This window comes from Aulonocara stuartgranti (genome assembly GCF_965226115.1).
Source record: "Aulonocara stuartgranti genome assembly, chromosome: 11".
Lineage (NCBI taxonomy): Eukaryota > Metazoa > Chordata > Actinopteri > Cichliformes > Cichlidae > Aulonocara > Aulonocara stuartgranti.
The window spans coordinates 1,190,001-1,202,014 of NC_138947.1; the positions used below are offsets into that span (position 1 = coordinate 1,190,001).

At 45.1% G+C, this 12,014-nt stretch overlaps 1 protein-coding gene across 3 annotated transcripts in view; it reads left to right on the top strand.

Annotated features, from left to right (window-relative positions):
* Nucleotides 1–10,322, top strand: part of LOC309716578 (gamma-aminobutyric acid type B receptor subunit 2-like) — a 12,693-nt gene extending 2,371 nt beyond the window's left edge. For 2 of the 3 annotated variants that reach the window (XM_082550447.1, XM_082550449.1), the window contains 16 exons: nucleotides 268–369; nucleotides 474–539; nucleotides 709–897; nucleotides 1,411–1,653; nucleotides 1,803–1,863; nucleotides 1,960–2,040; nucleotides 2,201–2,351; nucleotides 2,421–2,553; nucleotides 3,044–3,142; nucleotides 3,257–3,379; nucleotides 3,652–3,762; nucleotides 4,685–4,912; nucleotides 5,235–5,363; nucleotides 6,549–6,630; nucleotides 6,720–6,822; nucleotides 8,921–10,322. In XM_082550447.1, coding sequence (XP_082406573.1) covers nucleotides 268–369; nucleotides 474–539; nucleotides 709–897; nucleotides 1,411–1,653; nucleotides 1,803–1,863; nucleotides 1,960–2,040; nucleotides 2,201–2,351; nucleotides 2,421–2,553; nucleotides 3,044–3,142; nucleotides 3,257–3,379; nucleotides 3,652–3,762; nucleotides 4,685–4,912; nucleotides 5,235–5,363; nucleotides 6,549–6,630; nucleotides 6,720–6,822; nucleotides 8,921–9,065 — 2,046 coding nt within the window. In that variant the 3' untranslated portion in view covers nucleotides 9,066–10,322. The remainder of the gene's footprint in view (nucleotides 1–267; nucleotides 370–473; nucleotides 540–708; nucleotides 898–1,410; nucleotides 1,654–1,802; nucleotides 1,864–1,959; nucleotides 2,041–2,200; nucleotides 2,352–2,420; nucleotides 2,554–3,043; nucleotides 3,143–3,256; nucleotides 3,380–3,651; nucleotides 3,763–4,684; nucleotides 4,913–5,234; nucleotides 5,364–6,548; nucleotides 6,631–6,719; nucleotides 6,823–8,920) is intronic. The other variant, XM_082550448.1, reaches the window with a different exon arrangement.
* The last annotated feature ends 1,692 nt before the right edge of the window (nucleotides 10,323–12,014 follow it).

Genomic DNA, 12,014 nt, shown 5'->3' on the forward strand with positions numbered 1-12,014 from the left:
TGTTTTCAGATTCACGTGTGAGTACTTCGTCTCTTCTGCCTTTTATGTTGTTTCTTATTTTCAATGTGGGTCAAACTAACCGGCCGATTTAAGTTGAAGGAATCTGAACTCTGAGGAAACCTTTAAGGCTTAAAATGAACTTGCAGTTTTTTCACTTATGAAGTACTCACAGTACAATGAAGGAGAGGGACGGGTCTGTGAATGTTAGGGAATAACAGCCTCATGACGAAGCAGCTGTGAGACGTCCGACTACTTTTATTTGTGCAGATGAAGAAGGATCTGATCAGACAGCTGCTGAGAGCCGGCGTTCACGTCGCCGTCGCAGAAAGCCTCTCTGGAGACGTCTGCGGCCGCCTGAAGAAACTGAAGGTACAGGCGTCCCTTTACTTTTGCTCACTTCAGTCTCTTAGTGCCGTCAAAGCAGCTGAGCCTCATCTCAAACTCAAGGATTATTACTCGCTCTTATTTTGAAGGATGAGGACGTTCGCATCATCATCGCACAGCTGGAAGATGAGTCTGTGTCTGAGGTGTTCTGCTGTGTAAGTACTCTACAGAGCCAAAAGTATGTGGACACACTTTAAGGGCCTTTTAATCTTCCAGGGTTTCTGTAATAACATTTCTGGCTTTTCCAGATTTTAGCGTAGAAGCCTGTGATGGACACGGACCTGACCTGGTGGATAATACGAGCCTGTTGTCTTGTTTCCTCAGGCGTACAGACTGAACCTGTTTGGAGCTCGGTACCAGTGGCTCGTAGCTGGCGGAGGAGCAGCTGGGTGGAGGCTGGGGTGGAAGTTTTCTGGCTGTACGGCCAACAACCTCCTGGTGGCGGCAGACGGGTCCATCCGGCTGCAGGTCCGAGAGCTCGGCAACGCCAACACGCCGGGAGTCTCTGGACGGGTCAGAAACAGTTTGAAACAAACATGCAACAGTCAGGCTTGTAGAGCCGCAGGCAGCGGCTTTAGGCCACTGCTCTCCCTCACACTGGGTACAAAAGATGGCCCCACTGATGCTTTTTGGCTGTTGGAGCGAGAAATGATTACACTGGGATACGAGGGAGGAGCTTTTTAGCAAACTGAACCTACAGACTGTGAGGGTTTCATCTACAAATGAAGCCAAAAACATGGGAGTCAAATTTATGGGCACTGACTCACTCAAAGTCGGCCTCAAGTGGTCATTAGTGGAACTGCAGGTTACGGCTTCAGGTTCCTCGCAGCCCCCCGAATCTGTGCAGGACAGATGGAGAGTTAGCCTGAAATACTAGTAATAATAATGCAAATATAATAACTTTTATTTAGATATAGCACTCTTCACAGAGAAGAACCAAACTGAGCTTTAATCAAAGGACAACTTTTGGACTTTTGATCATCCTTAGAATAAAGCAGGTCCTTTAATGGTGGCCTTGTCCTGCAGACTCCTCAGGACTACCAGGACTCCTATCTCAGGCAGCTGATCCAGGAGGGGTCAGAGGTCAGCTCGCTGCACTCCTTCGCCTATGATGCCGTTTGGGTCGTTGCCAAAGCTCTGAGCCAGGCGACGCAGGCGGCGAAACAGAGAGAGAAATACAGCCCTCGGAGGAACGTGACGGTCAGCGAGGAGGAGGTGGCGAGGATGTTGCTGGAGGCCGTGAGGAGCACGCGGTTCGAAGGAGTCACAGTGAGCAGACACACAGTAACGAGCGTCACTGACCACACGTGGTCATCAGGCCTTTCAAAACAGAGCGTAGACGTCCAGCTGAAAGGCTTGAAGACCAGCTCTCCTTTTTCCCGGTGTGCGCCTCACCGTGAACATGTTTGTGCTTTCAGGGTCCGGTTTTCTTTCGGAACGGGGAGAGAATGACGTGGATCGAGCTGCTCCAGTTTCAAGGTGCCAAAGATCCCAAAGTTAATTTGATGTAAACAATGATTTCGTGCTATATCACCGTCAGTCAGTGATGAATCCATGATGTGTGTGTGTGCTCAGTCAGCAGTGGTGTCCTGGTGGGGGAGTTCAATACCAGCACCCAACAACTCCGCCTGATGCACCACCTGCTCAGGTTCAAAGGTCAGAAACTAAACTTACATTTTATTTTGAAAGGCATCAAAACTGGAAGAGATGAAGAGTTAAAATGTAAAGCTGCGGTGAATTGCACCGTTAAAGCCGACCTGCTGCTCGGTGACGATGAACCAAAGATAAACACTGATCAGATGTGCTGATGCTGCAGGTCCAGGACCAGCTACAGACCAGCCTGCTGTCCTTCTGCAGCACCGTCACATCAGCCTCCTCCTGTACATCGTCATATCATCGGCTGCCGGTGTGACCGTCATCATCGCTCTGATCGTCCTTTTCTTCGTCATCGTCAACCACAAACGCCGGTACGACGTCTGTAAGTTCACCGACACGTTACAGCAAACAGTGAGAAACTGAGCGCCCTCTGCCCGCAGGCGGCTCGGCTCGGGCGGTGCATCCCAGGACGAGCTGCTCCTGCTGGGCGTCCTGCTCTCCTCCTCCTCGGTGCTGTTCTCCGGCCTGGACGAAGCCTCGCTGTCGGACTGGATGTTTGGGGTTCTTTGTTCTGTGAGTTCCGCCTGACCTGAGTCTTACACGGCGACCGCGAACTGAAAACACACAGCTCTGTCCCAGAAACAGCACGAGGCTGGAAAAATCGAGTATTCGTGGTTTGGAGTTTTTACCAGAGAGTTTAACTCAATCACAAAGACACGCAGAGCAGTTTTTAGCTCAGGGTGATGCAAAAAGGATTAAAGTATGTTGTGATGTGTGAACGGGGCTCCTTGAAATATTTAATAATCATAATCAATTATGAAAATTCCTCCTTAATATCTGTCTATCCATCCATCCCAGCAGGCACACCCTGAACTGGTCGCCAGTCTGTCGCACACAGAGACACACAACCATTCACCTCACATTCACACCTTAAACTGTGGGAGGGTGGAGGCGTACCTGGCCTCACTCCTGCCTCTGCTGGATGTTAGATGAACTGCAGTTTATGATTGCTGGAGGTTTCACTAACTGTGAGAGATGATAAATGATATTCTGGGTCCTGCAGGTCCGTCTGTGGACTCTCGCCGTGGGGCACACTGTGGGCTTCGCTGCGCTCTTCACTAAAGCGTGGAGGGTCTACTCAGTGTCCAGCATCAATCAGAAGGTAAATCAGCTGCTACAGTCTGCTCGTAGTTTCTGAACTCCTGTGAGCCTCAGACTATAAAACTATGAAATCCCTGAAGTCTTGTTTCTGATTGTTTCTCTGTACGTCCCACAGCAGAGCCGAGCGCCGTCAGCAGGCTGCGTCCTATTCTGGTTATTCCTGGTGGACACGCTTGTTTTAACCTCCTGGCAAATCCTGGACCCCCTCAGATGGGTGGTGCTTCAGCACAACACAGAGGTCTTTAAATGCAAATATTTACTGTAAATCACAGCAAAGGGGCTGATGGGAAATGCATCTGAGCTTTCATCACCACTATTGTTTATCAGTCAGTGATTTAGTGAAAATTAGAAATAAAAATATATTTACTGTTTTACTGCTTTGAGAAATCTGTCCATCCATCCATATCCACCCTTACTGCTGCTGAGTGGACCCTGGCCCCTGCTGCAGATGTAAACTGAAGATCATTTGTTTGTGTGGACTGACGCAAACCAACTGTTCTGGTCTTTCAGGGCGACGCTGCTGAGGAGGACGTCATCATCCGGCCGTACTCTGAACGCTGCAGCAGTGTTAACATGGAGCTGTGGCTCACTGTGGTCTATGGATACAAAGCACCTCTGCTGGTCAGACTCAAAGTCCTTATCAAATATCTGATGTTACGCTGCAGTTTAGGCCAAGTTGCAATCTTTAAGAACTACTATTATTATTATTAATAATAATAATACAGGCACACCCTGTATGGACCACTCTACTGCTCTGTTTTACCACCTCTGCTTCTCATGTACAATGAACAGAGCCTTAGCACCAAATATAAATTGTTGCAGATGGAAGAAGTCCTATTTTGAGCCGTCCTACCTCTATTTATTTTCTTCTTTATCTTTGCAGAGCCTCTTTAGCATCACAATAAATAAGATGTATAATAAAAAAAAACAAATTGTTTTTTTTTTTTAAATATAAGAACATAAGTTTCCTAACATCAACATTTCTATTCCTGGACGTTAAAACACATGCACAGTTCACTGAAAAATGAGCAAGAAGAAAAGAGTTTGTAGCCTCATTAGCACCCCCATGCGGCCATACTGTTCATCACATGCCATAAAAATAGACTTCGTCCTGGGCAAGTAGTATATATTTAAAAAAAGCAAATAAATATTTTTATGCTGATATTTAAAATGTGAATTTTATAAATTAGCATCCATGTAATTGGTTTTGAGACATGTGTGACAAATTAGAGGTTTGATTTATTGATAATCAATTAGAAAACCAATCAGTGATTGTGATCTCACAGATTTCTCAGTTTGAGTTTGTTTTGTGATAAGTTTCAGAACAAAAATAACAAAGATGCTCTAATATCAGTAATGTTGTAACTTTTCCAGTTTTAAAACTGTTAATCATCAGCTGATTGAAACCAGATTTTTATGGCAGTTGTGATCCAAGTTTAACAGAGTCCATCCAAGACAGAGCTGCAGGATTAGAGCATCAGCAGCTCATCATGAGGGTCACTGGATTTCTGCGCTTTGATAAAATCTGATGTTTTGTCTTCAGCTTCTCGGATGTTTCCTGGCCCTGAACATCTGGACCGCAGAGGTCAACGAGCCGGCGGGCAGCGGCAAACACCTGGCGCTGAGCACGTTTGCCCTGACGGCGTTCAGCGTGTCAGGAGTGTCGGGATCGCTGCTGATGTCCCACAATCCTCCAGTTCAGTTCTGTGTGAGCAGCATCCTCATCCTCTGCTGCAACCTCTTCATCCTGAGCGGGTGGTTTGGACCGAAGGTCAGCGTCACGCCTCGTATTTTCATTCTTTCATTTAGACTTTGAGTCAAACGCAAACCCGCTGAGGGTAAAAGACTCACGATCGAGAGATGTCCGCAGTTTAGGTCACACCAACAGATGCTGCACATCTGGCAGGACCGATGCTGCGTGTTGGACTCTTGCTTGTTTTCTATGGCAATGAGCAAATGTTACCCAACGGGAGGCCATGACAGGCTGAAGGGCAGTCAGCTGTTAGGTCGCAGACAGATGCAGACACCGCTGTTTTCGTGGCTCCTCCTTCATCACACATGAACGATGATGACTGACCTTTGTCTACTTGCAGATTGTGTTTGTGTGCTGGAGCGGCGGCGGCGGCCTGCAGCGGGCGTCCGGGCTGCAGGGTGATGCTGCACAGGAAGATGAAGATCAGCTGAGCAGGTTGAATCAGCAGCTCAGGAGTGAAAGTGCACAGGTGAAGCGTTACACCTGCCTTTGTGAACAGTCAGCTGCAGCGAGAGAATAGAAGCACAACACAGAAGGAACAGTTTTATAACCGACGCCTGTTTTTCCTTCCTTCAAATTAAATTTGATGTAGTTTGAAGATTTGGCGAGCTTTTTCTCCACTTCCACTTAGATCCATAATTAGTTGGACAAAGACAGTTTTTGTCGTTTTGCATCTGTACACAATCAAAACTATCAAAAACTTCTACCACACATAGATTTTAAATCTAATAATGAAGACGTGAGTGAAGTGCAGGCTTCCACAGTCACTGACGCTGAGAGTTAAACTTTACTGGACCAATGAGCAGCTTCACTTTGATCCTGTTATGTCAGGGGAAATGAAGCAGATAAAATCACTGATGTTTATTCAAAGTGTTGAAATAGTATTTTATCGCTTTCATACACAAACATCACAAAATGTAACCAAGCCAAGAACACTTTGAAAGAGGTGGCGTGTCATTGTCCGAGTCTACAAGCAGGAAACAGCTTCATGAAGTTCACAGCAAGCTGCAAAAGGCTGGTTACACTCACGATGGCGGAGGCAGCGTGATGATACGGGCATGCATGGCTGCCTGGAGCCAGCTCACTGCTGATTACTGCTGATGTGACCGAAGCAGTGGGCTGAACTCTCTGCTCACATTCACACAGAGCTTCACAGTGCACGTGGATAACGAGCAAATCAAACTGCACAAAGCAACCCAAGAGTTTCTCACGGCATGAAATGGGGTTTTCTTCCATATGCAAGTCATCCAGATGTTCTTAGTGCAGTAGAGTTATTAAATACAAAAATGAAGGCAGAGACACACAAACCAGCTGAAGGTGCTGCAGGAAGAACCTGCACTGCCTCTGAAAACAGAGATCGGTGTAAGAAAATGTCTCTAATTACTAAACAGTTCATGCAAAGTTTTTTTTTTAATTCCTTAAATTAAAGTTGAACATCTGGACTTTGATCTGTTATTTAAAACTCACTGTGGTGGAGTAGAGAGGCGGAGCTATAGCAAATTATAGGCTTAAGCGTGTTTAACTACTTAAATGGAGCTTCACTGAGACAGTCTGTCTCTGTCGCTGTCTGCGCTTCATTAAATATTGGTTGGATTTTAATGTTTTATTCCCAGATGTGCATTTTTACGTGTGTGGTTTGTTTGTTTGTTTGCAGCTGGATGTGGAAATAGAAATCATCAGAATGGAGCTTTCTGAGACATCGGGGACGTTTCAGCGTCTGATGAGAGACAAACACGGTAATCATCACTCGCTCTGAGAGTTAAACATATGTACTCTGTCAGTGTGTGATTCCTGATAAGTACATAAAAGCATTTTTCCCGTGAAGCAGCCGAAATTGGATCAGTGACTCATGAAGCTCAGATCTGTGCGAAAAACAGAAACAGCGAGAGCGAAGCTTCGACCCTGAAAGACATCAACTCACCCGAACAGTGAGTCCAACACACAAAACACCTGAGGGAAACATAGCAAACATTTTCTTGCTCATGTGTAATTACATTGACATTATCTGGAAGTCCCACAGGATCTTGGCTCACTGAGCACGCGGTCGGTTGGGGCCATCTTCCTGATTTACTTGTGTATGCTAGTTGTCTCATCCTGTGGTAGTGACGCTTACTGCCTCCATGTCCTTCTTTTCACTTAGCGTACAGCCTCAGGGTGCTGGCTTTAGGGTGAAACCCTCCATGCATGGTGAGGAGCTTCCTTGTTTTGATGTTAGTGACGTCTATTTCAGGACCTGCCTGACCCTCTGCAGGAACTTGGTAGTTGCAGCTTTCCTAGCGGCCTCTTCATGGTTCCCATCTACCTGTGGGATGCCCAGGTACTTGTAGCTGTCCTCTATGTCTATGGGATTGCACTTCTGGAAGTTTAGAGTATCTTCCCTCTCTTTGTTACCATCCGACTACACTTCTCCAGTCCGAACGACATCCAATGTCATTGCTGTATAGCCTGGTAGTGTGGATCAGTGAATCGATGTCTCGTTCACTCTTGGCATACAGCTTGATGTCATCCATGTACAGGAGGTGGCTGACAACTGCTCCGTTCCGTAGTCGGTATCCGTAGCCAGTCTTGTTAATGATCTCACTGAGGGGGTTCAGGCCTATGCAGAACAGCAGTGGGGACAGAGCATCTCCTTGGTAGATCCCACACTTGATGGTGACTTGTGCTATGGGCTTGGAGTTGGCCTCTAGTGTTGTCCGCCACATCCCCATTGAGTTCCTGATGAAGGCTCTCAGGGTCCTGTTGATCTTGTACAGGTGTTGGCATTAGGCAGTGAGGGGCATCGAGTCATGGGCCTTCTTGAAGTCAAACCAAGGCAGTGCACAGGTTGGTCAGTCTGGTCTTGCAGTCTTGGGTGACTGCTCGGTCTGCTAGTAGCTGGTGTTTCTCCATCCACGTATTGAGCCATGTGTCTGTTCATCCACTATGATGCCTCGCAGGTTCTTCCACATGGTCCTGAGTCAGGTTATTGGCCGGTAGTTGGATGGGCCAGTTCCTTCTGGGCTCCTTTGGCATCAGGAGTGTCCCGCCTTCAGTTAGCCATTCCAGGCGTCTCTCATTGATTAGCAGGCAGTTCGTTTGTGCTAATTGATGCTAATGGAGTGCAGTCAGCTTCTTTTGCCAGTATAGGTGTCTGTCATGTCCAACTCATCATACTGGAGACCCTTTTTGGTATGTCTGCCACTGTGATGGTTACTGGTCCCTGTTCAGGGAGGTTGCCATGCTCTGCTCTTAGATCCACTAAGGCCTTCTTGTTATGTTCTGCGTCCTTCACCCATATACTCTTCCAGTATTGCTCCGTCTCCAGCCTCGGTGGTGTTGTTCTCATATTGGTCCCTTGCCACTGAGAGTACACCTTGGACGGGTCTGTGGAGAACAGCTGGTTTATTCTCCTGCCTTCCATCTCTCTGGCGCACCGCTTTAGCCAAAGCTGTGAGTCTTTGCTTGGCAGTTTCCAAGGCCTCAGGTATGGACTGCTTGCTGTACTTCTTAGGTGTCCTTTTCTTCATCACACCTTTCTGCAGCTCTGATAGCTGACGAAATTGCTCCGTTCTACCTTGATCGTGGCCTCTAGTTTCCTTCTCGATGCTACTCCTTGTGACTGTTCATCAAGCATCTCTGTGAACACTGGCTCCCCCTTGCTGTAGAATTTGTGTTGTACCTTATCGACCTCTACTTGTGACAGCGTTTACATCTTGCCGATGTCTGTACACCGAGTTACCAGATGTTTCGCCGTCAGTTTGCATGTCGGGTATCAAATATTCCAGAGATCCCCTTCATGTAACCCCTTCTGCTGGGGTTACTTAGTCGCATTCCCACAGCGCCCAGTCCTCATCTGAAGATGAACATATTTCTGTGAATAATGACATTTTCCAAATTTCAGTGCAGTTTTCTTGCATAAATATAAACTTAAGCCAATCAGTGTCCTTAATAAATGTATTTAACAGAAAAATGACACATTAGAGGCGCGTGAATATTTGAAGTGGAAGAAGTTTTACTGCTTCTCTTCCTGTCTGTGATTTCTGTCAGCATGCGGCGCCGCCTGTCGGTCCAGCTGCCCATCCTCCATCATTCCTACCTGCCCGCGATCGGTGGCGTCAGCTCCAGCAGCTCCAGCCTGTTCGGCAGCCAGGAAGTCTTTGTCGATCAGCACAATAACTCATTATACACCTGATGGCAGGAAGCTGCAACTTTGACCTCCTTGGGAAAGAAATATGGGACTTTATGCTGCGCTTACACAAATCAGCCAGAACATTCAAATCACCTGCAAATATTTTAACCTCGGTGTTTGAGGTGTGTTGGGGAGGCTGCTGCCATCTGGGAGTGCCACGACCACCGCACTGTGAACCCAAACGCCCAAAGTACTTAAATAAATTAAGTAATGCTAACTTGATTTTTAAAAAACATTTAGTTCATTTTGCATTTTGTTCAATTTAAGTTTAATTTAACTTATTATTTTTAAACAAGTTCAACTATTTTGCATATTAAGTACCTGCTACTTAAAAAATTAAGTTAATTTACTGATTTATTTAAATGATATGGCAGTCATGTTTGGAAGGTTTCAGGTCAGTTTGACCCCAAACATAAAGACATTAGTCTGACGTAACAGCTGGACTGATTCTGAGGAGACAATGGAATAAAAGTAAAATGGCCTCGACGTTTTTGTTTCATTGCTTTGTTGTTGTTTTTGTGGTTGCTTTTATTTCCTCTTTCAAACATTACATAAACATTTTAAACATTTAAAAAACAATTTGATTTAAAAATAATGAATTTGTTGGGCATTTAAAAAATGTGAGTGTTTTATTTACATTTAAAATGTTTTCAAATTTTCTTTTCTTCTAATAAAGAAGTGAGGTAATTTCCTGTCAGATATGAAGCTCCGCCCACTCGTCTGCAGTTGATAATTTTGAAATGTGAGTGGGCGGGATTGAAGACTCATCTGGAAACACGGCACTAGTGATGGGAATTCTGGGGGTTTTAGGGAGCCGGCTCTTTCAGCTCACAACCGGCTCTTCAGGTTGTTTTGTTGCTTTAGTTAATTTATTATCAACAACAATATAAAATTATCCACAAAATGAATATTTTTTCTGAATCCTTTAACATCCGCAACTGAAAATAGTTGGAAATAAAGTGCAGTCATGTTTGCAGGTCTTTATCAGCTGAGTTCTGTCTTGCTGGGTCTCATAGAGCTCTGGGTTGGTTTAGGTGGTTGTGGTGTGTACTGCAAGATGCTCCAGATGCAGCAGCAGCAGTTGACACACTGGCACCTTCATTGATATCACACTCAACTGACTGTGTTTTATCTTCCCCTTGCACTGATGGGTGGACAGCTCTCAGGTGCCTGCGCAGGTTGTTTGTGGCTCTCTATGATATCCTTTTCTTGCAGACTCTACACTCTGCCTGCTGTTAATGAAATTGAAACGGTTCCAGATTTTGCTTCTTTTCTTGATGTCGCTCATTTTCTCTCGTGGCACCGTTAGCTACCAGGTAATAAGCTAATAATGCAGCCACTTCATATGAAACTGGAGTGATGTGATCATGACTTCTAACAGCTGTTAAAAGACAAGCAGCTGCATTTCGGACTAAGTGTTCAACGCTCAAATAAAGAGAGCTGCAGAGGTGATGAAGGCATGAATATGTTTTTCTAAACCTTTAAGAGAAAGATGAGGCTTCGTCTTGGCAATTTCAGGTAGCTGATAAAAACAGATCTTCTCACCTGTGGACACTTTCTTATCTAATTTCTAAGAGCGATTTAAAAACACTCTGAAATTCCTTGCAGTCTGGGAATGATGACAAGCAGGAGGTGGTACACCACACTAGGAGGAGTATTCTCTAATAGCAACAGAAAAAGACTGCTCTGACAGGTATGATTTAAACCATCATAAAACTGTGACTCAAGACCAACAACGTGTTCAAGTCACAATAATCGAATGTTATGATCAACTGTGTCAAAGGCTCAGCCAAACCTGAAAGGACTAAAACAGCAGAACAACCTGAGCCAACAGTAAAAAGAAGGTCAATACAAACTCGTAAAGGTGCCGTCTCAGCACTGTGACGAGATTTAAAACCAGACTGGAACTCTTCAGAAATGTCACAAAGTGCCTGAAAACAACCTCTTCCAAAATCTAGGAGTTTCCAAACTTGGCCTGTAGTTAGAAAGAACATTTGGATCCAGATTTTTGTTTTTTTTTTGGTTTGCACAACAGCATGTTTGAAAGCAGCTGGTACACAACCAAATACAAGGAAGCATTAATTACAAGTAAAATACTAGCCCCAGTAACATGAAGAGCTTCCTTGAAAAGGTGGGAAGGGAGGACATCCTGAGGGGGATATGAAGGTCTTAATTTATGGGCTCAAATTGTGGTCATAAATATTTTGTACTTGTAAATCAGGACTTGTGTGTGAAACTCTGCACTCAAGTTTCAAGTTACAAGTACGAATTTTGACCCTATTTTTCTTCCTTTCGTCTGATTGGCCAATGTCATGTCAATCATAAATTTAACTATCCAATCAGAGAACAGATGGGTTTGGCTTTTTTGAACTGCAGGTCCTTGAAGGGTGATACAGTTTGAAGCTGGAGGATCTCTATATAAATATCCGATAGCAGCTAGGTCCCCTAACTTTCAGCAGCTGTTGAAAGGAAAAAGTTGTGGTATATCAGTGGTTAGAAATACATTATTACTTTAGGATTAGTTTAACACAAAGTCAGGGCTGACTCGGGACCATGGCTGTGAGTCACAGTGCGCAGCATAAAAGTCCTTTCACATCGGACGCAGCATGTGCTGCTAATGCTAACTGCTAACTAAAAGCAAAGGATCCAGGATTTGTTGCTGGCTGCTGGGCTCTGTGTGCAGCAGCTCTACCTGTACTAGATGCACCTGCTCCTTGTTGTTTCTATCTCTGACTTTATGTCCTCTACAAGAGTTTCTGTTTCTTTTTGCTGGTTCTTCAAATGTTCAATAAAAACATGTATGCTAATTCATAATGAAGAAAGCTTTGTAAGTATCCCCACTAGTGAAGACTGTCATTTCCACAACACTGCCCCCCTGAGGTTCGCAGCGCTGTTGAAAAGGCTGTGGAAGTCCCTGTATTAAACACGCAGACCTGTGACACAAAAATCACC